The following is a 27,610-nucleotide window of genomic DNA, read 5'->3' as shown; positions in this document are numbered from 1 at the left end:
AGGTAAATATCAGAAATGTGTTGCTACATTTACTATTGTAGAGTGATGTTATTGTTTATCATGTTAGCTAAGTACTCAGTATATACATGTATTTAATATTGCAGGCTGGGTGTGGAACCCGTGTTTGAGTAGGGCAACTACCAAACTGTGCGGGACACCTGCCCTCCAAGACCAGAGCTGTGCATCCCTGGTCTACAGTTTGAGTAGCTGGTGTTGGTGTAGAACAACTGAAGTACAGTAGATTTGCTAATTTACTGACAGCAGCTTTAAACATGAAGAACCGAACATGGTGTGCTGCCTCTGGTTGTTAGTCCTCAGTGTGCTGTGACTTTCTTATTAATTAAATCACCATTTAACTTTTTATTTTTTCACCCTATTTTTTTATTTTACCATTAAAATAAGCACCTCCAGTGTTCAAGCTCTGGTGATCTATTCACAAAAAGGCTTAGTATGTAATAAGACTTGGACTTTAAATATTTCAGGGAACAATATTTTACTTATTTCCTGTTTTAACCCCTAAACATAGTAAATGTATGATCAATATATTTTGCATATATGTCAATACTTGATACTTACAGTGTAGGTAACACAATATATGTGCATATATTTTAAATAAGTGCTTGAACCTTATGATATATGTGCATATATGGCCTCATAGGAAGATTTTCTTCCTTTATCAGATCTCCATTTACCATTTTTTCACTCTACTAGAACTGATTTTTATTTTATTTTATCATTAAGACGAGCACCTCCCATTAAAAATGTCAAAAAAAAAAATTTGTACCACTCATATAGAGAGGTGTGGATGTTCGAAGCAGGTCTAAACAAGCAGCTTTTCAAAAACCCTGAAGGCAGAAGAAACAGATGGACAATAAGTAGGACAGAGAGGGGATCCTCTCATGCTAGAGTAAGAAAACAGTCTTGGTGTTCAGCAGCTCTACAACACACAGCAAAACAGAATACACACTGATTTATCAGGATTACTGGATTTAACCTCACAGCAGACATGGACTGGAATGAGACTGACTTGTTTAACATTAACTGCGCATTGGAAGGTAAGCTACATTTCCACTGCAGTATTAAACGGGAGAAAGTGGTGCTTTGATTCAAATGCTTTGCACAACAATACGACCTATTGCATCAGAACAACTGCAGTGTTTTACTTTTCTTCTTCTAGGAAGATTTGTGTTGATGTAATCTTATTAATGTGCATCTGATTGACACATTTAATGTGCAATTGACACCTCAGAGCACTTTTTTTTAGTATTTAGGGGAGGGGTTACGCTAAGTATGTGTTCACTGTAGCATTTTCTGCAAAGTTATAGAAGGTAAAACTCGAATCTAAATAAATGATTAAATAAATAAATGCTACTGATTTATTATTAATTCCTACATTTATTCAGTTAATCTTTTATTTGTTTACTTTGTTTATTTCACTATTTCTTTCTGTATAACTTCATTCAGTATGCATTTGAGGTACATTGGAAGCATTTATTATTATTATTATTATTATTATTATTATTATTAGTAGTAGTAGTAGTAGTAGTATTAGTATTATTTGCTTTGTTTTTCAATCACAATGAGAATGTTCACAAGTACAAAATAATTCGATACATGCACAAAATCTGACTTTGGCAAAACTGTAATGCTTTCATCTGATAGAAGTAATTAAGGAGATATTTACTCATCTTTTATTATGATTATTATGAATAATAATATTATTATTTTATTATGAATAATCATTATTATGATTATTACCATCATTGCTGTTTTTTTTTATTTCTTATTCTTCTAAACTTAATTGCTATTATTATTGCTTAGTTTACCGACTGTATGTGTTCCATGCATTTTTTTGTTATTATTGTTTAGATGTTCAATGTATGTATCATAATCTCTACATGTACAGTACTGTGCAAAAGTCATTGGTTTATTTGTTTGACAAAATTTAAAGTATAATCATTTCTCTTTTAATAGAGATGGAGTCTATCTTCTGGGAAGCATTATGCAAAACAAATGCTACAAATGAAGAGCCGCCTGAAAATATAATTGTTCTTGATATTCCACCCTCCAGTTTACATCATGAGGTGAACTGCACTAACATGAGTTTACCAAAAAGTGATGACATGCCTTCACTAAAAGGAAACCTCACCACAGTCTTCCTCCCTCTCGTTTACATCTTCGTCTTCATTGTGGGGTTGCCCACCAACACCATGGCCGTCTTTGTGTTCCTCTTCAAGACGAAGAAGAAGCATCCAGCGTCCATCCTAATGGCCAATCTAGCACTGGCTGACCTGCTCTTCATCGTGTGGCTCCCACTGAAGATCACCTACCACTTCAACGGCAATGACTGGACCTTCGGGGAGCCACTGTGTAAAGTCCTAGTGGGGTTTTTCTATGGGAATATGTACTGCTCCACTATCTTCATAGCATGCATCAGTGTGCTGCGCTACTGGGGGATTGTCCACCCACTTTCTAGAAAAAAACCAAACAGCTGTTTAACAGTCTGTGTCTCTGTTTGTGTGTGGATTGTAGTCTGGCTCATCACCACACCACTCTACATGTATCAGCAGACTGTTAAAGTCAGCAATCTGACAACCACCTGCCACGATGTCATTTACCGAAACCAGTTAGATTTTCCCATTGGATATTTCCTCACTATGGGCATTGTGGGGTATGTAGTTCCCTGTGTGGTGTGCACAGTGGCATATTTGCTAATATTGAAGTCCCTCAAGAGCTCTTTTACGAATGCCATGAGCAACAAGCAGAAAAGGAAGGCTGTCATCTTCATGATCACTGTGCTGGTGATGTTTCTGGTGTGCTTCACTCCCAATAACATCACACTGATGGTGCATTTCTCTCTTTTGGCCAGAGGGATTGAGAACAACACTCATGGCTTGTACATCATCACACTGTGCCTGTCCAGTCTCAACAGCTGCCTGGACCCATTTGTGTATTATTTTATCTCAGAGGAGTTCAGAGATCATGTGAAGAACTCGCTGATGTGTCACAGTACGCGTTCAGCTAAGAGGATGAAGGTGGCCTTTCGACCATTGAAGCTCTCCACAGAATCTTCTACAGCTTCACCTTAGAAAATAGCACCTGTAGAAGTGTACCTGCACCATCCAGTTTCCACTGGTATCATTACTGTTCTCCAAGAACTTTCGAAAGTACTCCATATTCATATACTCCAGAATACACTGACATGCCAAGAGTCATGGGAGAGCAGTGTGTGAACTGATTTTGAAGGAGACAACATGTTTAAGTTGTGAGGTGTAATCATGTGAATGAGGTTGAACACTGGTCAGCGTGCTTATGGCATGGCAACGTGGATTATCAGTTTGAACGAGGCATGGTACTGGGTGCCAGATGGATGGGAAAGTCCCTTTCCGAAGTTGTGCAGGCATTTAACACTCCTTGATCCACAGTGCCACTTTTGTACTATCATATAAAGCACTATTACCTACAGTGGACAACATAGTGGCCGCCCATGAGATCATGACCAGCGCCGTCTGGCTAGAATTGTCTGTGCGAACATATGAGTGACTCTGGCCAAAATCACATCCACATTCAATGCAGGTCACTGCAGCATTCTTTAGCTTCCATGGCACATGGGAGCAGAAGACCCACTGGAGAGTTCTGACCAATGATGTGGCCTGCATGTTTGCCCCAGTCAAGCATTTATGGGAGGTCCATTCGCATCAGAGATCCTACAAATACCACAGTGTCATGGGTGGCTATCCAGACAGTGTGGCTCAACATCCTTCTAGACGTCTTCTGTCCACTTGTGAAATCGATGCCATGTCGAGTTGTTGCACTTTGCCAGGCTAGAGGGTGTCCTACATGATACTAGTTCCTGTCCCATGACTTTTGCCATGTCAATGTATAATATTATACACCACATACTATATCATAAACACTTTAACACTGCCACTCTGCCAACTCCCTGTCACCCCTGGTAAAAACGTCCAGGGCCATCACTGTTAACAGCTGTGCAGGTCAGTTATTTAGCAGGTTTATTGTGATGGCTTCTTGTAATGTGTGATAAACCAATAGAATATTTCCTCATCTCGCTTTGTAAATATAGTAGCATTCAAGACCAGTGGGATGCAGAAAGTCTGCACCTTTGTGTTCTTGCATAACAAATATGTATAATGAATTTGTAGACAATCAAAATTCTGGTCACATTTTTCAAAAAAGAAGCATTTTGCTCACACTGCAGAACACTGTAAACCCCCAACATTTTGTACAACCCCATTTCCGAAAAAGATGGGATGCTGTGCAAAATGTAAATAAAAACAAAATGCAATGATGTGCAAATCATGTAAACCCTATATTTCATTGAGAATGGTACAAAGACGACATATCAAATGTTGGAAGTGAGAAATTCTATTGTTTTTTTAAAAATATATAGAATATATATGAAAACAATAAAATTTCTCAGTTTAAACATTTGATTGCTTTTTCAATGAAATATGGGGTTTAAATGATTTGCACATCATTGCATTTTGTTTTTATTTACATTTTCCACAGTGTCCCAACTTTTTTGGAAATGAGGTTGTACAAGCTCCAAGTTGCAAAAAATGCTACATGCACTGGATGCATTATAGAGATGCACTGTATGTTGGTTGGAAGACAGCAGATTTCCTAAATGGGATTTTGGTGATTTGCTGTACATGTAGGTGGCAGCACTGGGGTACAAGCTCAATCCACATACCTAAGCATGCCATACCAGACATACCACAAAGCACTTCAATGAAAAAGTCTAAACCACACCTTAATTACACAACACCGGCTCCCTTTTGAGCTTTTAAATTGAATGAAACAAACAGCCACTGTCAGTATGTTCCATTCTGGAGGCGGCTGCCTACATCACTGCCTTCAAAGGCTCCTCTTACACTGAACAGCATTTTACCAAAAAGAAACCTGAGTCACCATCGGATTCAGGACACTCTTCAGAACCATCATACAGCAAACTTTTACTGCTATGTACACGTTATCTGTTTACTCACAGTCACTCGTTAACCTACACTTAGCTCCAGTTATAAAACTGGATTACCTCAGTGATTAAGGATGCATTCTGAATTTACAGCAGCTGTTTTCCTTTCACTAACTCTGTTGCAGGGATTTACTATGTGTAAAGAACAGGCTGCTTTCAGCTTCTGTAATGTTCTTCTTGTTAGTCCCTAAATGATGCTGTTATTAGTGCTGTTGTTCATTGTTTCTAATTGGTTTCCTACCTAGTATTAGCCTTCAAATGGTCAGGTGCCATATATAATTACAAGTACAAGCTTAATATTTAGAAACAACTTGAAAATTAGATGAAAATTCTAGTAACTATAACTTGTTACCATATTATTACCATATAACTACTATATTATTACTCACATATTATCGATTTGTAAAGTGCTCCCATTTATTTAACTTTCTTCTGCCTTCAACACATTATTACTGTCCTTCCTTTTGTTTAAAGTGCTCTATACATTTTGTCTAAGAAATTAATTCTCTAGAAAACATGTTATGAAGATTCAAACGGCAACATTGATTTAGGGGTCTTAGGTTTTAAAGTGTTTTTTAGATCATTCTCCTCTTACCAGCTCTCTTTGAGTCACAAGTACAGAACCACTGTTCCCTGTGGAGGGTGGAAATGACAGATAATTGTGTGCTATGCTAACTAAGCCTGACTCCTGCCTTGACATGCTGGTGTGCAGATATTAGTGTTTTACTCAACAGCACTTTATGCAAATTAGTCACAATGTACTGGATTAAAATGACTCTGTTAGAATAGTTTTATTGATTTTTTTGAAGAGACTGATATCAGGACTGATCTATATTTGTGGGCACTTTTATCACTGTGGGTTATACCTTTCATATATTTTCATCAATACATATTTTAACTGCTTTCAAATTAATCCATTATCATACTTAATTCTATTTTCATCAATTTTGCAAAACATTTGCAAAAACACTGGACAAAACAAGCTCATTGCTACTTTATTAAGCAGTAACAACTGTAAATAGTACATTTTCAAGAGGATATTAACATGAACCTTTGAGCAATGTTTTCCAGTTTCTTCTTCTTCTTCTTCTTTTTCTTCTTCTTCTTCTTCTTCTTATTATTATTATTATCATTATTATTATTATTATTATTAGTAGTAGTAGTAGTAAAAGTAGTAGTAGTAGTAGCAGTAGTAGTAGCAGTAGTATTATGCCTTTATTAAGCCTTACCATGATGCTCTTTAACTGCCCATTACTGCTTTATTAAAAAAAACAGAGAGGGTGAATTTGTGTATTATACATCACATGTGTCAGACTCCAGTCCTCGTGGGCCAAAGCACTGCAGACTTCAGCACACTGCCTCATTAAACACGCCTGTAAATTAAACACGTGCTGTAAAGTTTCCTCAGTTTACTGTAATGTTTTACATTTTTAACAGTTAATAACCCAGAAATATTATTTGGTTTCATTACTAAGATGACGGTTATGAACAGTAAGTTCTACTTTAGTTTTGGTCTTTCACATTCATTAATAAAGATCTTTTAAATGTAACTGTGTCTTTGGAAGCTGTTTCCAGATCATTTGTGAGCCTTTACGAACAGTAAGGTATTGATTATTAAGAATAAACAAGTTTAATTTTAGTTTTGGTCTCACAGATATATGAACAAAGATCTTTTAAATGTGTTGTATCATTTGCAGACTGTCTTTAAGGAATCATAAGCTCCTCCTTTACCCATCATACAGATCATATGCGTAGCTTTAGGCCATTTACACTGAGTAAGTTATATGTTATATGTATATATCTTGTTTGGGCAATGTTGTTCAAAGGAATACATTCTTCAGGTACTCTCCGCTCTTCAGCTCACTCATCTTGCTTTTAAATACCCTCTGTATTTCTTACAGGCCTGAGCAATTTAACATGACACTTTCATACACATTGCTCTACTAATCACTGTAATATTAGTGGTCAGTTATTTATGAGTACTGATTAACAGGACATACAAACATTCAGAACACATAACGTACATTGTAAGCCCAGATGAGTTGGATTTACTTAAAAAATTGAGAAAACCATAAAGTAATTTGTAACGAAAACTTGAGTTAGAATGACCATAATTTTTGTGTTAGGTTAACATAAGCACATGTTTGTGCAATTCGTAAATTTGAATTATTTTAATTTAACGTTTTGAAATTGCGATTTAATTATATGTTTCATTAGGCAATTAAGATTTTTTTTTTTCTATTTAAGAGTTATCCACCACTTTGCCTTAACTTTTAGCGTGAACGTGGTCACTGACCAACACAAACCCCCACTGATCAGCAAGGAGAACGATAACCTTCACTCTTAGCCAACAACACAAAGTCAGGCAGCTGAGTAAAGCATATATGAGAAGGATTCGCCTGAGGGCAGGCATCCTGGGTGGAATGAAAGCACACTGATGGTAAGTAAAAGTAATGGAAAGAAACATCCAGTATGCAAATAGATGGAGCCAGGAGCCAATGGGAAAGAAATACAGTTTATCCAATAAGATCATGTTAACAAAACAAACATGTAACTGTATTTTACAGCCTACTTAGTTTCACTCAGTTTCACAAATTTGTTCAGGAACTTTAATGCGAAAGAAATGATTAAAACCCACCGAAATGTCCTGATTTTTTGGAATGTGGGGTTTCAAAGCTGCCATGGCAACAGACTAAACTAAATAGCAATAAGTTAATTTAACTCAAAAATGCCATTTGAGTGTACGAAATAATCAAAAACGTCCCCTTTGCAAAATGCTTCGTCTTCAGCTTGTTTTGACCTGTTGGACATACTGACCCAGTGCAAGCGTAGAGTTGAACATCAGTGCAGCAGCGTAAAAGTTTGGCGCTGCCTATGCCAAAATAAATGATGGAAGAAACTCCTGACTCTAACCTGCCACAACACCCTTGGCCTTATTTGAGCGAGTTTTTTGAAGTAGTTGAAAAGAAAAGGAGTCGTTCATTTTCAAGTGCCTTCTCTGCCAGCCTCAGCCCCATAAGATTTCTTCTTACAAAAATTCCCCATCCCAATCTAAGGAAACACAAAAAGGTAAGCTATTTTCATTCTGGTCATTCTCTGATGAGTAACCTAACAGTAGTTTGCAGAAAATGGTTTCTTCATGTATCTTGTTAAAATAAGTCTGGCATTACCATAAACATTGTATGCATTGTTAGATAGTTAGCTAGCTAAGTAGGCTAATGGTAATACACTACAACCCAAAACTGCATTAGCAATATTTTACAAGATATTCAACTTAAATTATTTTATCATGTCATTCATATAAATCTGTTTAGGTTAGTTTTAAATGCACCTTGGAAATACACGGGGCAATACTGTTCTTTTAATTTTTCAATTTGGAGAAACTGTGTGATCACAGTGAAGTTCGATTGATTCTCAGTATCTGGACTACATCAAGGACCATCTGGAGGAAGAGGCTACGTCACCAGTTGATGGTTCCAGTGCCTCTGACAACGAGGACTTTTTTGCAAGCATGAAGCCCACTCATGGTCAGGAAGGTATCAAGCAGTTAGATGGCTACCTTGCCTGCGAAGTTGATGACAAAGAAATTTTGAATCCTTCCCAGCAATCTGCAACTTGTCTTTGAAGGTCAATACTGCTTTACCTGCTTCTGCTGCTTGTGAACATCTTTTCAGCACAGCAGGACATATTTTCAGTCCCAGGAGGGCAAGAATGGACTCAAACAACTTCGAGAACCAGCTCCTCCTCAAGCTGAATAAAAGATATTATAGCTGTAGTTAGATCATTTATTTAGATCTAATGATATTTACTGCCATCACTGTTCTCTTCCATTTCAGGCTTGTTGTTTTAATACTTGTGATGACATGTTATGCAACTGGTTTTGACGTATCCACACTATGCTTAGGTCACATTAGCAGGTAAAGCAGGGTCGGGGTTAATGCAAACACTGACAATCACACATCAAAGCATTAGTCAACTGATTTGACATTGTTCTTGGCAGTAAAGGAAAACTCATTTGTGAACTGAAATTTGCAAGTAAGTTGCGAATAAATCTTAAATCAAAACTTTAAAAGTTATTTCAGAGCCTCTTGGTTCTACCTAATGGAAATTGTTTGCGTTCAGTGTTTTGTGCTTATGGTAATTTTAATAGGCATCAGCGTCACTAATTAATGACATTCTATTAAAAGACTGGTTTACCAAGAGTGACACTGGAGTATTTTCACCTAAAATTAGTTCATTAAACAAGAGTCGTGTTATAAAAATGATAATAGGACATCAGAGTCATAATTAATCTTTTAGTACTTTCACTTTCAATACTTAAGTACATTTGAAGGCAAATACTTTTGTACAACTGGAGGTCTAAAGGGAGGAACTTCTACTTTTACTGGAGTAATATTTTACCTTAGGTATCTCCACTTTAACTCTAGTACATAGTTTGTGTACCTTGTCCACCACTGCATATGAGTACGCTTTCAATGGAAATGTAAGCATTCACTACCATGTCTGGTCATATTGATGATCATTATATGTTCACATTCATGATTAACATCTCAAATGTAGACAAGGAATGTTTGCAACTAAAAGATGACAACTAATATTAATCAATAAGCAGTCGATAACTAATGTACAGATGACCTCTTGCTTACAAATGATGTGGTGCTATTTTAGTAGGACATTATTTATGGCTTGCTAACAGTATGATAGTCGAAGCAGAGAAGAAGCAGACCTTAAAATAACGTGTTACCCTGAAATTTTTAGCAAAACAGTACAAATTATTCTCATTTTAATACATGACTTCAATTATGAATGTTTATAGTGAAACTGCAACACTGCAAATAATGAAACTAGGATGACACATCAGTCATCATCAGTCAGCATATTTCCTTCAAGCAAGTATTTGTACGAGTTTTCCTGCCAGTCGCATGTTTCTCTATGTTGCATTTGGCTTTCTAGTTCCATGATTGGGGAACATTCAACTCTTGTAACTCTTCAAATTTAATTATAATAAGAATTTGTCAACAATCTATGAAATGTGACCATTCAATAAATGTATTAACCATCTCAAAAAGAGGATCTCATTCATTTTTACGTTTTCTTTCCTGACAGTGAACAGAATTAGAATAGAAAGCAAAAATGAAACCTATAGAACCTAGAAGGGTTCTATATAGCACCAAAAAGCGTGCTTCTACTGTCATGATTTTAAGAGTGTAACAATAGAAGAAATGTTTTTGGTGCTATAAAGAACTCTTTTCAAAAAGGGTCTATATAGAACCATCTACAGCACATTCTCCATCAACCTAAATAACCCTTTCATGATGCAAAGAACCTTTTGGTCATGCAAAGGGTTTTTTGAGTGCTCATGGTTCTACATAGAACCACTTCTTTACTAAAGAACCATTGAAGAACCATCTTTGTAAGTGTGTAGGATGGAACTAAACTCTGCAGGAAAGAAGATCTCCAGGAGGAAGGTTGGTGACCACTGTTCTACAGATGCTAATATTATTAGTAAACTTTCTAGTGACACTCATAGTTGACTATTAACAACACTAAACTCTCAGAAATGAAGGTAGTAAACTGTCACTGGGTCAGGACCCCTCTTCTCACTGTGGTGGTCCCCTCAAGGGTCCATCTCAGTACCTTTAGTCAGGGAACATAACTGTACCATAATCCACTGAACTGATATGTTCTAAGCTGTACTGACTCCACACACCCCGTCTCGTCTCCAGGCTTTTATTTTACTGTTCTGTTTTAAAGCATTCGGTTATGAAAAGGTACAAATACGAACTTTTCACCTGGAAACACTTATTTAAGGTTCACACTCAGACCTTAAAACCACTGTTGGAGCTTTGAGGGAACATTTACATTGTTTGTACCTTGATGGATGAAAAATGTACCTGCACAGAACCTTTATTACTAACAGTGCATGGTTATGGATAGGTTTAGGAACAGGTGCATGTTTTGTGTTGAAGTTAAGGTTAGGTTTAGAGTTAGAGTTAGGGCGAGGTTTAGTTCAGTCTTTCAGTCTCCACTTCAAGTTCAGTTGCATTTAGACGGAGTATGAGTAAGGGTGGTCAAAATTTTACAGTTTTGTTTTTTTTGTTTCTGTTCTTGCCACACCGGTCAGTATGCTTTATTGACTAATAGTGTAAAAACGAGCACCACCATGCTGACCAGTACTATTTTAGTAATATGACGGCAGCCACTGCGACGGCACTCAAATACTATCTATAATCAGCTTTAGGAGATAACTGTAGGAGTTTAGGAGATTACTATGTTACTGTCTATTTTAGCTGTCTTCTCCTACTCACTTGAGATTAATTCCAATCACATGAAAGCTCTCTTTTCTGGAAGAGGCATGAGGGAATAGGTGTGGCATACACAGACTGAAAAAAGAACACACACGCAGCTTCCTGAAATCAGTGAAGACGAAAAAAGGAAACTACCAGCCTTCAGACTTTACTGAACAGAAGCAGAGAGCAAAAGTCTCACTCTTTTACATCGACACCTTTGGATTTAACCTTGAAAACTTCAGTGTTGTTGGCTTTACATTACTATTCTATCACCAACATGTCTGATGGTAAGTCACTTTCTCTTTCTCTTCAATGTGGAAAGAAATGGGAATGTAAAAATCATGAAACAGTGTTAGAAATGTAAACAGAGTGATTCAGAGTGGTTTGGTGTGAAATGGTTCAGATGTATTTACAGTGGTGGTGATAAGAAAATAGACATTTTATTTACTATCCAGAACCACCAGTGAACCTACACAAGTCGTCTCAGTTTTCAACGTCTCTTTGGAGACTATTTTGCCTCATGTATCCCACAACCATGAATGGAGTTTAAAACTCCTTTTAGTCTCAAAACTATCATAAAACAGTGTCTCAGTCATCAGGCAGTGAATTCATTACCATTTCATGTAAGAACTTTCTGTGAGGGAGCATTTAGAGGTGGACGTCTGGTTCCTATCACCACCACTGTGAACAGTTCTGACTCGGTAAGTTTCTCTAGAACAGAGCGTTTCACACCAAACCACCCTGAATGACTCTGTTTACATCTTAACCATTTAATTATGCAGTAATTTAAAAAAATGAATGGAATTCCCTATTAAACTGTTTTCTGCACATTTTACAGCTCTTATTGCTGTAAATAAAAGGCCAAAAATTTGCCAGCCAATGTCAGCTTTTTGCATTGTTTTTTAACTTTAAAAAATGATGGCACAAATTTGCTGTTTGAGGTAGTATAATAATAATTACAAAAAGAAATAAAACCCTGTTGACCCCACAGACTGAATACAGGGTGTCCCAAAAAATTTACATCATTTAAGATGTGAATATCTGGGTAACTACATGTCCTAGGCAAACAAAATTAAATAGGCTTCATGTTGAACAATACAAAATTTATTTATGAAAATTCGAAAAAGAACCGATTTTACAAAACTTCACAAATGTTCAATATGCGCACCGCCTGTGAAACGACACATGTCAAGTCGTTAGTCCAGCTCCTGCCAAACACGCTGTAGCATGTCTTGCATAACAGTCTCTAGCGCAGTAGTAATTCTCTAGGCTTGTAGGAAGAGGGGGGTATAGACCAGTCCTTTCACATAGCCCCATAGAAAAAAATCACAAGTTGTCAAGTCAGGTGAACATGGTGGCCATTTCAACAGCATTACATGAAACGTTAAAAATTAAACTTGATTAGTTTTTACACACGTTGTTAAAATTTGAGATCATTTGAGGGAGAATTGGCTATGTTGTTAGTAATTTTTTTTTGGGACACCCTGTATTTAATAACAGGCTACATCATTTACTTTGTACTGACAAACATCATCTTCTCAAGTAGAGGTCAGTAAGATAGACTGTTAGTTGTCAGTCTCGACTCTGGAGAACTACTGTCCTGCATTTTGTGATGTTTCCCCTGTTTCTAAGCCAGTTCACCCCAGGAAGTGCTTCTTAATTAGTTCTTTAGTTGTATCAGGAGTGCTGGGAGCAAGAGGACCAGAATCAGGATGAAGAACCACAGAGCAAGACAAGGTTCAACTAAAAAAGAAAATGGTTATTTCAAAAGATTGGTTCAGTAAAAAAAAATCACATTTACATAAATTTACCTCTTACACTAGACGTAGTCCATCGTGTTTACAGTCCAAATTGTATTCATTATGTTTAATGAAAAGGAGGTATGAGGCTAACAGTGATGGCAAACAATAGAGGTCAATAGTCACCGAACACATCCTGAAAATTCCTCTCTACATGCTGAAAACTATACACATAAAAAGTAGTTCACTGTGTAGCTGAACACAGCAGGTAGTCATTTTGGACAAAAGCTGTTTTACCGGATTTTGACCACAGAATCGGACTCCCTTTCACACACAGCACAGTAGAGTACATACTAAACACCAAATTACTTTTGTTTCTGTTGTTTCTATTTAAAAACATATATCTTCGGTCGGTAAAGTCAAGATTAACTTGTTAGACCAGCTTATTAAAAAGATGCAACAAACAGTCATTCAGTAATTATCTTATATGCTGTTATTCATACATAATGTAATTTAATTTCCATGATTCCTAAATGAGGTTTTGATTACTGCTTATTTTGTTTTGCAAATTTTTTAAGAGGTCTAAACTAGGACTTAAACAGCCTTGAGACTTACATAGAGTGGGTATGACAAAATATATTAAAGGCCTGCATTAAGACTCCCTCTGCTCTGTAAATGGTGCTCTACTGAGATCATGGAAACTTTTGTTTTTATTCTTTATGTTTCAAATACTTCAACTAATTACCATAGGGGAGCCTGGTGTTGCCATCATACATCAAATGTAATCACAGAAAAACACAGCCGTCCACTAAACCACAACCTTCTCTCTCTCTCTCACTACAGACAGTTCCACTGGAGTTCATTTTGCTGTACTTCCTATAGAAAATGAGACTGGAGACGGTGTGACTGTGACCAACAATTCCAGGAGAATTCTTCACAGCAGCCAGACCACAGTCTTCCTCCCTCTTGTTTACATCTTCATCTTCGTTGCAGGGTTGCCCACCAATGCCATGGCCCTTTGGGTGTTCTTCTTCAGGACGAAGAAGAAGTATCCAGCATCCATCCTAATGGCCAATCTAGCACTGGCTGACCTGCTCTTCATCATGTCGCTCCCACTGAAGATCACCTACCACTTCAATGGCAATGACTGGACCTTCGGGGAGCCACTGTGTAAAGTCCTAGTGGGGTTTTTCTATGGGAATATGTACTGCTCCACTATCTTCATAGCATGCATCAGTGTCCAGCGCTACTGGATGATTGTGCACCCACTTTCTCAGAAACTGAATAACCGTGTAACAGTGTGTGTATGTGTTTGTGTGTGGATTGTGGTCTGGCTCATCACTGCACCGCTATACCTGTATGACCAGACGGTTAAAGTCAACAATCTCAACACAACCACCTGCCACGACATCACTCGCCACAATCAAACACATTTCCCTATTAAATGTTTCTTGACCATGGGCATTTTGGGATATGTAGTCCCATGTGTGGTCTGTATAGTAGCATACCTGCTGACCTTTAACTCCCTTAGTAGGTCCACGTCAGACACCAGCTGCAGTAACAAGAAAAGGAAGGCTATAATTCTCATGATAACTGTGCTGGTGATGTTCCTGGTCTGCTTCACTCCCAGTAACATCATGCTAATGGTGCATTACTCTCTGCTGGGTGCAGGGCTTCAGAACGATGTCTATAGTTTCTACATGGTTGCTCTGTGTCTGGGCAGCCTGAACAGCTGCCTGGACCCATTTGTGTATTACTTTGTCTCAGATGAGTTCAGAGGGCATGTGAGGAAAGCCCTGATGTGTCACAGTTCCACAACCAAACTTTCCTACAGATGTATGAAAACATTCACAAGTAGTCCTTCTCCAACAAACACAACATCTACACCTACATCTACACCTACATCTGCATTCACAGTGTATAAATAGACTGACCACATCAAAGGTTCTCTGAATGCAACAGTCAAACATGAAAATGGACAGCTTAATCATGGTTAACTGGGCATTCTGGCCTAAAACTAGCATTTAATAGGTGAGTCCTTATCCACATAAACATATAAAACTAATTTTGGGAATCTTGCCCCATTAAGACACAACTTTGTCTGTTACTGTACATTTTTGAGCCATTTTTTTTTTTGTGTAAGATGTTGGTGTGAATGTGGATTAGCTGTGGTGACCACATGGCAAGTCACTATGAACTCTCTGCTTTAAAATGTGGTCTTACTCTCAACTCTTGAGTTTACTGTTCATAATGTAAATGTAAAAGATGACAGAGTATGAAATCTGATTCACTATGTATGTTTTTATCATTTTTACTTATATTTTTGAAATATGGCTGGGCACAATTTAGTAAGACAATGCATCAAATACATTTTATGGGTACATGGCTACATATGGCTACATATTCAGTTAATCTTATTGAAGTTGTACTGCATGTATTTCAGTTTGCTCTGGTGAGGACATTGTAGGCTGTAAGTTACAAAGAAATATGTCACACTATAAAAGTTATAATGTTTCACACTGTAATAGCATGGTCAGTGAAACAGTGTTTATCAGTGCTTGGTGAAAAGTTGCACAAATTCAACAATGAACAATAAAGCCATTTACAAAATGTATACAGTTCAGAGAGGATTTCTCATGTATCTTATATATGGAATGAAAGTCTGAGAATGTGGAATGAAAGTCTGAATACATGGAATGAAAGTCTGAATATATGGAATGGAAGCCTGAATAAAAGGAATGAAAGTCTGAGAATATGCAATGAAAGTCTGAATATATTGAATGAAAGTCTGAATATATGGAATGAAAGTCTGAGAATGTGGAATGAAAGTCTGAGAATATGGAATGAAAGTCTGAATATATGGAATGAAAGTCTGAGAATGTCGAATGAAAGTCTGAGAATATGGAATGAATGTCTGAGAATATGGAATGAAAGTCTGAATATATGGAAAGAAAATCTGAATATATTGAATGAAAGCCCGAATAAGTGGAATGAAAGTCTGAATATATGGAATGAAAGCCTGAGAATGTGGAATGAAAGTCTGAATATATTGAATGAAAGCCTGAATAAATGGAATGAAAGTCTGAATATATTGAATGAAAGTCTGAGAATATGGAATGAAATTCTGAATATATGGAATGAAAGTCTGAATATATTGAATGAAAGTCTGAATATATGGAATGAAAATCTGAGAAAATGGAATGAAAGTCTGAATATATGGAATGAAAGTCTGAGAATATGGAATGAAAGTCTGAATATATGGAATGAAAGTCTGAGAATGTGGAATGAATGTCTGAGAATATTGAATGAAAGTCTGATTATATGGAATGAAAGTGAATATATTGAATGAAAGTCTGAGAATATGGAATGAAAGTCTGATTATATGGAATGAAAGTCTAAATATATGGAAAGAAAATCTGAATATATGGAATGAAAGTCTAAATATATGGAATGAAAGTCTGAATATATGGAATGAAAGTCTGAATATATGGAATGAAATTCTGAGTATATGGAATGAAATTCTGAATATATGGAATGAAAGTCTGAATATACAGAATGAAACTCTGAATATATTGAATGAAAGTCTGATTATATGGAATGAAAGTCTGAATATATGCAATGAAACTTGAATATATTCCATTTCCGCATTCTGAATGTCTTGGCTTGACAAAATGGCATCGGCTGAGATATTCCAATACTTTGTTGAATTGGAAAACTTTTTTGCAACAGCTGGTCATATTCCAAATGACACGATCGGTTTGGAGTTGATATCACGCCAACTTGAGGATCATATTTCCTTTATTGCGACATTCTTAGTGGTTATGAGTAACCATGTTCAACAAAATGCTGCTGAAAGAACATTTTGCGTAATTCTTGAAGGAATTCATGAGTCTCTTAGGGAGATGTTGGCTGAAATAACACGTCGGGTAGAAGCTGATAGACAAGCGCATTGGACGGGCACACCTTCTGCATCTTTGAAAGGAAGCCCTAGGTAAGTGATAGAAATGGTTTTGGATGGCAAAATATACTATTTCTGCCATGCATCGCTATTTTGCTGTATTTTCATCTTTATGGATAATGCATAAACGTAGGCTATCATTGTTGTGTGATTCATGCGAAAGGTGATTCATCGCTAATTTGCTACAATTTAATACATTTTTAAGGCATTCGAATTTCTGTCTTGCCTTTGTAAAACAGAATGTTTTTGTTGAACACAGTTTCAGTATCCATCAGCAATAAAGTGGACAACTAGTATGACTGAAAGCGCTCTCTCCATGCTGCCTATCCAGGCTCTTTGGAGCTGAAATAAGCACAGCCGCAGCAGCAGCTACTTTTCAAGTTTTCTTATTCTTTGTATGCTTATTTTTATTGATAGGAATACTGATGAATAAAAACAAACTCAAGTGGTTTAAATAAATGCTGTGTCTGTCGTTTCTGACCACAGAAAAGTGGAAAGAGTGAGCCAGAATATAGGCCTGGTACAGTCAAGAAGTTGCAAGCAAAATTATCAATACCAGCTGCTAAATGTAATGTAAATCAACACATTTACAGATTTGTTTTTTCTTTTTATTTTTCATTCCCTTTAAGGTACAACATACCAGCTGCTAAACTGACTCACATGAGAGACTTAGGATTTAGCTGGATGGCCATCTCTTGAATGTTGTCTGTAAACATTAGAACACTGTACAACTGTTATGCCTTGTGTTTTTGCCTGGTCTTGTGTGTTTTTGTATTCATTCCAGATTCCATCCCGTACCTTCACCCTTTCCGCTCCCAGACCCTGCTGTGATCCATTCCATGGTTTCATCTCCTTCCACCTGCTTAAAGAGGCCCTGATGGCTTGGTCAGAAGGAGACTTCCTCTTTGCTGTTGCTCTTGTTTTGTGTGCATTTTGTAACTCTTGATTCATTGCCTGTTGTGCTTGTTACTGACCCTGCTTGTTTTGACTTCAATTTAGCCTGTCCCCTAATAACTGTATATACATATATATATTGTATATATTTGTAAATAGTCAGTGTGAACCGGCTGTAGGGAGTGACTGCCATTTTGAGAAGTTACTTACTAGCTGGTCAACGAAACACATCAAAACGATTTATGTAAGGATAAGAGGATCAAAACTATGTGAAATAAGGAGTGGTATAGGTCATTCTATGAAAATGTGTAAAATAAACATGAAAATGTAAAATAATGCAATAATCATAAAAAATATATGAAAATAAACATGGAAGGAAATATAATAATATTATTATGATGAATTCCAAATATTTGATATTATTATTTATATTATTTTTTTCTACACCTTTGCATAGAATTCATATTCTTTGATTTTATTAATATTAAACACTTCTATCCAATGTATCTGGAGTTGTAACAGTTTTATTACTGCACTGTAAATCCTGACAAGTTGATCTTACTTAAAATTCTAGGAAACCAATTGCCTTAAAAAGGTAAGTAAATATAACTATCAGCCTAAAGTTAAGACTAAATAGTCCTATTTACTCACCTTTTTCAAGGCAGTCGGTTTCCTGGATTTTTTAAAACAAGATCAGCTTGTCAGGTTTTACAGCAGAAATAGTCTATCTGGTATGAAAAATACCAAATAAGTTACATTTTGATGTACATCAAATGTGGTTTATGATGGACTCATTTCTTTTTATTCCAGGCATGTTGACATAAACCACAAGTTAAATCCATGGGGATTTGTGTTCCATGGAGGAGTTGATGGCTACAGTCGCTGCATTACCTACCCGAGATGTTGCACAGACAACAGAGCATCAACTGCTTTGCAGCTTTTCCAGGGTGCTGTTGGTTTGTTTGGACTCCTGCATCATGTCAGGGGTGATGCTGGTAGTGAGAATATTGACATTGCACGTTATATGATTGAGAATCGAGGGACAAACAGAGGAAGTTTTATGGTTGGACGTAGTGTACATAAACAAAGAATTGAACGATTGTGGGCAGAACTAAACAGGGTGGTGTCAGCATACTTTAAAGACCTTTTCCTCTTTATGGAAAATACTGGAGTTTTAAATAGCACTGACGTACTTCACAGTAGGGCTCTTCACCGTGTTTACTTTCCAAGAATAAACAGATCTGTGGATGAATTTGTAAGCCAGTGGAACCATCTCAGTTTAAGGACAATGGAAAGCAGCTCCCCACTGCAACTGTGGACAGTTGGAATGCTTCAACTTCCTCAGCATGTCATGTCATGTGCATGTGCAACGCCCTCATGATCACCACCAGTGTAACGCTGAATTAAGGCTAATTAATCCTTTGCTTGACATGGAAATCATGGGATAGAACTTTTTCTCACAGCATGTAACCTGTTTTAGTAGCAGACAAATAGAGCGGTGGTATGTACACAAATACTCAATATTGTTATGTTGTAAAAAAAACTGAATTTGTAAATGACTAGTTCAATATTCTTTAAACTGAGCCTTTCAAAGGACAGCAATGGACAAGAAGAGTCTACAGGCCCTAGGACAAAAGATGTGTAAATGCTTAAAATACACTTTTCTTTAATGACAAACTATAGTTGTTATCATCATATGCACATGTGCATTGTACATTATGTATCATTATACAATAATGTATTAATTTAACCCTATTGATCAAGGTGAACCCTGCATTTCATAAATTCTTAAATACAACTATCTAAATGACATTTAAAGTTTAGGATGCACATATCCTGCCACAATCGTTACTAAAAGGACAAATAGACAAAATAGGAACATAGAACCACTTACTTGTAGAAAGGCCATACCACAACTCATAGGGAGGTAACTATCTGCCATAGCACAGCAAAGGTTTGGGCAACACTGGCACAATCATTTATTACTGCCTTAGGTCTGACACACTGGCTGGGTTTCCATTCAAACATTTCAGAAATGATATGCACATTTTTGAAATGTTGGTGGGAAAAAAGATAACTAAGTCATGTTTCCATCCACTTTAGTTATGTGAAGAAACTTTAGATGACATAGGCCACTGTGATTAGAGGCTACATCCAAACGAGCATGTCAGAGAGATTTAGCTTGGTTTTTATGAGAGCACATTGGTTGGAACAGTTTTTTTTTCAAACAAGCTTTTCATTGGGCATTTCAGAAAGTTGAAAGCAAATTTTGAGAAGCTTTGCACCATGAATGGACGGTCTGTAGCAATCATAGAACTTGTGGCTTGATATGCCATAGTTTATATAAACAAGAACGCTTTTTGGCTTTAGTGATATTCTAAATTTTCCATCTGGTCCTAAGGTAAAACTCTTTTTGCTATATTTGGGTGTTTTCTCAAATTGTTGTTTTTTTTTCCGTTTTCAAAATGTACAAAAAAAAATATGGAAAACTCTCTTTTGTTTTACCCAAATTTTGAGTTCAATCATACAAACCCCATTTCTTTAAAAGTTAGCCAAAAAAAAGGCAAAAAAAAGTCTCCTGAACCTTTATTTAACTGTTTAAAGTACAAAGAACTTCCAAAGACTTCCAATGTTTGCACTGACCATCTTAATTGTAATTTGTAATTAGAAATGAATTTAGAATTCGATGCCTACAACATGCTAAAAAATGTTGGGACAAAGGTCAATGATACCAACATATACAGGTCACCTATGTCATGGGCACTGATGCCCCCCATACCATATCAGATGTTAGCTTTTCCATCTTTCGCTGATATAAGTCTGGATCGTCCTTTTTGTCTTTGGCAGAGAGAACATGACATCCATTTGTCCCAAAACAAGCTGAAACGTGGACTCATCTCACCACAGTTCACACTTTCACTACCTTTTGGACCATCTGAGATGAGTTTGGGCCCAGAGAAGCGTTTCTGCATAGGATTGATGTGTGGCTTTCTCCTTCCTTATAGAGTTTTAAGTTTCATGCAGTGGACAGTTTACCAAAGTAATCCTGAGCCCATGTGGCTATATTTGTAGTATGACTCATTCAGTGCCGTCTGAGGGTTTGAATGTCACGCACATTGAATAGTGCTTTCCAGCCTTGACTTACATGGACTTCTATCTCCAAAATCCCTGAATCTTTTTACAATATTATGTATGTTAGATGGAGAAAGACCTAAATTGTTTGCAGTCTTGCATTGAGAAATGCTCTTCATGAACTGTTTGACAATTCTTTCACAAAGTTTGGCACAAGGTGGTGAGAAATGGCTCATCTTTGCCTGCAAAGTCTGAGACTTTGAAGAACGCTCCTTTTATAACGCAACCATGATACATGATAGGACCTGTTGCCAGTGTAGCTGCTTAATGTGGAGTGTTTCAAAACAGTGTAACTTGAATATTCTATAAACTTTTCACTCTTATTTTGATCCTATTCCAACTTTTTTGAATGTGTTGCAGGCTTCAAATTCATATTTGTTTCTATTTACAAAATACAATCAAGTTGGTCAACCAAAACATCAAAAGTCTTTTCTTTGTACTTTTGTCAGTTAAATAAAGGTAAAAAAAAAAATAACAAATCACAGATTCTTGTTTTTATGGCATTTTAGAAAATGCTCCAACTTTTCCAGAAATCAGGTTTGCATTTTTAAAATTCATTCTGGGTGGAAAGACACATGCAGGGTGTTGTGACACAAAATATTCACCAATATAAATAGTCACCAAAAAAAAACATTATTTTTAGATTGTTCACTATTTTACTATCATCAACATTCCATATAAAAACTGAGCAGACATGTAGGTTCACTGGTGGTTTTGGATAGTAAATAATATGTCTATATTTGTGTTGTAGTCACGGCGACCCCTGGTTCCTATCACCACCACTGTAAAGAAATCAGAGTCTCTACAATCGACCATTTCACACCAAACTACTCTGAATGACAGGTTATGTCTCAACCACTGCTACATAATCAGTAGGTGACTGACTTTGATGTCCTCTCATATCTATCAGCAGTGAAGAGAAAGTAATTTACTATTAGACATGTTGGTAATGTTGGATAAATCCAAAAACACTGACGTTTTCAAGGTTAAATCCAAAGACATGGATGTAGAAGAGTGAAACTTTTGCTCTCTGTTACTGGTCAGTAAAGTCTGAAGGCTGATAATATATTTTCTTTGTCTTTACTGATTGTGGGAAGCTGCATGCACAAGTTTGTGCATGCCACACCTGTTTACAGGGAAGTGAGCTTTCCTGTGATGTACAACCCCATTTCCAAAAAAGTTGGAATGCTGTGAAAAATGTAAATAAAAAAAAACAAAATGCAATGATGTGCAAATCATTTAAACCCTTTATTTTATTGAAAATGCTGCAAAGACAACATATCAAATGTTGAAACTGAGAATTTTTTTTTTGTTTGTTTTTTGAAAATATATGCACATTTTGAATTTGATGCCAGCAACATGTTCTAAAAAAAGTTGGGACAAGAACAACAAAAGGCTGGTAAAGTTGTGTAATGCTAAAAAACACCTGGTGGTTAATTGGCAACAGGTCAGTAACATGACTGGTTATAAAAGAGCATCTCAGAGAGGCGGAGTCTTTCAGAAGTAAAGATGAGGAGGGGTTCACCACTTTGTGAAAGACTGCACGATCAAATAGTGCAACAATTCAAAAATAACATTTTTCAACATAAAAGAGCAAAGAACTTTAGCTTTTCATCATCTACGGTACATAATAACATTAAAAGATTCAGAGAATCTGGAGAGATCTCTGTATGCAAGGGACAAGGCTGAAAACTAGTATTTGCTGGCCGTGATCTTTGGGCCCTCAGGCAGCACTGCATTAAAAACAGACATGATTCTGTAGTGGAAATCACTGCATGGGCTCAGAAACACTTCTGAAAAACACTGTGAACACAGTTCATCACTGCATCCACAGATGCAAGTTAAACCCTGCAAATATTCATGGTATGTGGTACCTCAGCCACTCAAGATGAGACTGACAGTGTTAAGTCTGATGAACTCAAATGGTCTGACGCTGTCCAACTAAAAGCATTACAGTCTAAATTCAGCCTCCAAGAGGGTGAATAGACCTACCTACACTATATGGACAAAGTATTGGGACACCTACACATTACACCTACAGGTGCTTTTATGACTCCCATTCTAAATCCATAGGCATTAATATGGAGTTGGTCCCCCTTTGCAGCTCTAACAGCTTCCATTCTTCTGTGTATCTTCCTACAAGATTCTGGAGAGTGTCTGTGGGAATTTCTGCCCATTCATCCAGAACAGCATTTGTGAGGTCAGACACTGATGTTGGACGAGAGGGCCTGGCTCACAATCTCTGTTCTAGATCATTGCAAAGGTGTGTGATGGGGTTGAGGTCTGGGCTCTGTGAGGGCCAGTCAAGTTCGCCCACACCAAACTCAAACACCAAACTCAGTCATGACTTTATGGAGCTGCTTTGTGCACTGGGGCTCAGTCATGCTGGAACAGGAAAGGTTCTTCCCCAAACTGTTCCCACAAAGCTGGAAGTGTACGATTGTCTAAAATGTCTTGGTGCTGAAGCTTTAAGATTTCCCTTCACTGGAACTAAGGGTTCTAGAACAACCCCTGAAAAACAGCCCTATAGCAGCACTGCTGTGTCTGATCCACTCATACCAGCACAACACACACTAACACACTACCACCATGTCAGTGTTACTGCAGTGCTGAGAATGACCCACCACCCAAATAGTACCTGCTCTGTGAGGGTCCATGGGGGTCCTGACCACTGAAGAACAGGGTAAAAGGGGGCTAACAAAGTATGCAGAGAAACAGATGGACTACAGTCTGTAACTGTAGAACTACAAAGTGCACCTATATAGTAAGTGGAGCTGATAAAATGGTCAATGAGCATAAAAACAAGGAATTGCTCATAATGTTATACTTTCTGGATGGTTTATACCTGTTCAGTTTTACCACCAGGTGGAGTGCTATAAAAGGATTTTTTTTGTTTCATCATTGAATTTATGCAACTTTTCACCAAACACTGATAAAACTTACAATAACAGACTTAGAAATTGTGCCTATATGGGTGGGATTGCCAAAATTTAGTCTACCAGTGCTTAAAATGTTATAAGATTTATGGATTTATTATGGATTTTTATGGAGAAGCTTTGGTTGGTTCAGTCTGATTCTGCACTGTAGGTAGAGATATGTTTATTGGAGATGGTGGGCTTTCTGTGAAGGTTTTTCCCAGGTTTGTAGGAAACTCTTGTCTTGTCTCTTGTGTGCTGATTATGACACATCAGAACATTCCTCATATTTTCTCTGAACTCCGCTAAGATGAAGTAATACACAAATGGGTGCAGGAAGCTGTTCAGGCGCAACAATGTAGTAACCATACACATCGTTCTGAAGCCCTGGACCCAGCAGAGAGTAATGAACCATCATCATGATGTTACTGGGAGTGAAGCAGACCAGGAACATCACCAGCACAGTAACCATGAGGATTATAGCCTTCTTTGTCTTCTTATTACTGCTGGCATCTGTTATAGATCCCTTGAGAGAGCGAAAGGTCAGCAGATATGCTACTACACAGACCACACATGGAACTACATATCCCACAATGCCCATGGTCAGGAAATATACAACAGGGAAATGTGTTTGGTTAGAGCGAGTAACGTCGTGGCAGGAGGTTATGCTGAGATTACTGACTTTAACCGTCTGGTCATACAGGTAGAGCGGTACAGTGAGGAGCCAGACTACAATCCCCACACAAACACATACACACACTGTTGAAGGGTTATTTGGACTGGAAAGTGGGTGAGCTACTGTCCAGTAGCGCTGGACACTGATGCATGCTATGAAGATAGTGGAGCAGTACATATTCCCATAGAAAAACCCCACTAGGACTTTACACAGTGGCTCCCCGAAGGTCCAGTCGTTGCCGTTGAAGTGGTAGGTGATCTTCAGTGGGAGCCACACGATGAAGAGCAGGTCAGACAGCGCTAGATTGACCATCAGGATGGACACTGGATTCTTTTTCATCCTGAAGAGGAGCACCCAGAGGGCCATGGGCATTGGTGGGCAACTTCACAATGAAGATGAAAATGTAAGCGAGAGGGAGGAAGGTCTGATTACTGTTCAGAACACTTGTGCCAGTGTTGGTCACACTCACACCATGTTCATTCTTATTCTCTATAGCGAGGCCAACAAAATTAACTCCAGTGGAAATGTCTGCAGTGAGAGAAAGAAGACTGTAGTTTAGTTGAAGTCTGTGTTTTTGCACAGGTATTGCAAATCTGGGACTACATTTGATGTATGAAGATGAACATGCATGAATATAAGACATACTTAAGGTAATTAGTTGGAGCACTACACTAAATATAACTCCAGTGTAATGGCTAATATTGTGACCTTTTACCATTACATTAAATATTTCAAATATGAAGCAATATAAACAAAGATTTCTGTGATATAAGTAGAGCACCTTTCACAGAGCAGAGAGAGTCTTAATGCAGTACATGGCCTTAAATATTCATATATATGTCATATACACACTCAAGTCTCAATGCTATTTTAGTCCTACTAATTTTAAAAGATTAGAAAAACAAAAATAAGCAAAAATAAACACCTCAACAATACAGAGTCCTAGAAATGAAATAACATTATTTATATATAACATCATATAAGAAAATTTCCAAACAACAGAAATATTTTACCATGCTTATTAAATAAATAGAGGCTGGGTGCTCAAATTAGCAAGGACTACGTAATATAGAATGGTATGTTTATAGTTTTGAGCATGTTGAGAGAGGTTTTTGGGATGTGTTTACATAAAAGATTTGGGTGACTACTGACTTCTAGTGTTGTCACACTTCCCTCCGTTCCCACTGTCTCTGCCTCCTAGTCTCCGGACTCCATTACCCAGAACTCCACATGATCTTCCCCTCACATGACTCTACACTGGTCTGCCTCACCTGACTACTGATTACCCACACCTGTTCCTTGTTCCATGTACTAGTTATTTTAGTATATAAGCCTGGGTTTTAGCTTAGTCTCGTTGTGAAGTATTGTTTTCAGAGCCTTACTGAGCCGTCTAGTCTGTTTGATTGCTGTTTCGTGTATGACCATTGCCTTGTTTGTTTATCGACCTTGCCTTTTGCCGTGTCCTTCCGCTATTGTTGTACTTTCTGGTTTGACCTTGCTTGTGATTTTTGGTTGTTGCTTTTTGGACTTCCCACATGGTCACTGTGTTGACCTTGATTTTGGATCCTCCCTTTCTTAATAAACCCATTTCACTTACATGTCGTCTGCAAGCATCTGAATTCTGTCCGAGCCTGACAGCAGCGTTAGCCTCATAGTTCCACTTCATATGAAACAAAATTTGGACTTCAAACATGCTCAACTTCATCTGGTGTGAGTTGGAATTTATGTAAGAGTCTTTTTTCCACAGAACCATTCTTTAAGCAATCTGAGCTGTAAGATGTGCAGAAACAGTTCAATAGGGAGTTCAGTGATTTTACCATTTTCTTTGAACCTCACGGTTCGAGTCTGGCTCTGAGCTGCCTCAACCTCAACATGTACAATCACTCAATTCACACTCCATCACCTCATTAAATTCATTTAAGACCCTTTCTCACGGGTTTCCCGCTGTGCACTTGGGTCCACCTACCTGCCGTCCCATAACATTTTGCCCAATTGCTGCATAATATAATATTTAATAAAAATTTGTTCAGAGTGGTTTGGTGTGAAACACTTCATTCTAGAGAAACTTAGAGTCAGAACTGTTCACAGTGGGGGTGAAAGGAACCAGACGTCCACCTCTAAAAGCTCCCCCACAGAAAGCTACTACAGGAAATTCTTATGAATACACAGCCTGATATCTGAGATGTTATTTTACAATATTCCTGAGAAGGTTTTTGTGTTAAAATATTATTAATATCCAGTCATGGTAGATGGAAACATGCAGGGTGCCCTGAGTCAAAATAGTTTGCGAAGAAAACCTTTTTTTTCCCAGATTTTTCACTATTTTACCATCGACATTTCATATAAAAACTCCAATGACTCGTGTAGGTTCACTGGTGCTTCTGGACAGTAAATACAATGGCCATAATGTTGATATATCACCAGTCAGCGCTATAATGACTGCAGTACTTGCAGATTAGAGTAGTTAATAAAGCATCCTGACTGATAATATATGGCCATGGTGTGCTGTGTGCTTCATGGCTAAAGTAACAACAGCAACAACACTGTAAGCTTTTAAGACATCCCTGCTACAGAGGCGTAGCCAGAACCTCTTCTATTGTATGTTAGAAACCGGTTAGACCCAGTGATTTTACTGGGTTGGCAAACTGTTGAACCTAATGTTATGAAAGAATACTGGTTTGGGCAACTACAGCAACTTATACTTAGCACTGGAACCACCTCTGATAAAATCCAGCCTGTATCATTAAACACATGTATGTACCCAGCTCTAAAATGCATTTACCTTACATGATAAATGATAGATGTTACTGTACCATAGTAAATGTAACTAGCTATCAATTTGATAGTTACTTCATCCCACCATCACATTACCAGCCTCATATAATGTAGCTCACAGAGCAGCACTGCAGAGGTGCACTGGGAAAATTATTAGTGTGGTCATAATTCACCCTTCTGAATAGAATTTCACTCTGATTTTACCCTGTTTTCCATTACGTCATGTGAATAATAT

The 27,610-nt window shown here is 37.4% G+C and overlaps 2 protein-coding genes and 1 pseudogene across 2 annotated transcripts; 2 read left to right on the top strand and 1 right to left on the bottom strand.

Moving 5' to 3' along the window:
* Window positions 1–25,908, bottom strand: part of LOC118819752 — a 53,736-nt pseudogene extending 27,828 nt beyond the window's left edge.
* On the top strand, window positions 2,090–3,089 carry LOC118819895 (proteinase-activated receptor 2-like). Its single transcript, XM_036587873.1, has one exon. The coding sequence runs from the start codon at window positions 2,100–2,102 to the stop codon at window positions 3,087–3,089; it is 990 nt and encodes a 329-aa protein (XP_036443766.1). The 5' UTR covers window positions 2,090–2,099.
* On the top strand, window positions 11,359–15,600 carry LOC118820379 (proteinase-activated receptor 2-like). Its single transcript, XM_036588691.1, has 2 exons — window positions 11,359–11,573; window positions 13,869–15,600. The coding sequence occupies exons 1-2, from the start codon at window positions 11,564–11,566 to the stop codon at window positions 14,951–14,953; spliced, it is 1,095 nt and encodes a 364-aa protein (XP_036444584.1). The 5' UTR covers window positions 11,359–11,563; the 3' UTR covers window positions 14,954–15,600.
* Window positions 25,909–27,610: the final 1,702 nt, after the last annotated feature.

Source organism: Colossoma macropomum, unplaced genomic scaffold (genome assembly GCF_904425465.1).
Source record: "Colossoma macropomum unplaced genomic scaffold, Colossoma_macropomum, whole genome shotgun sequence".
In the NCBI taxonomy this organism is placed as follows: Eukaryota; Metazoa; Chordata; class Actinopteri; order Characiformes; family Serrasalmidae; genus Colossoma; species Colossoma macropomum.
This window is presented reverse-complemented; position numbering and strand designations above follow the sequence as displayed.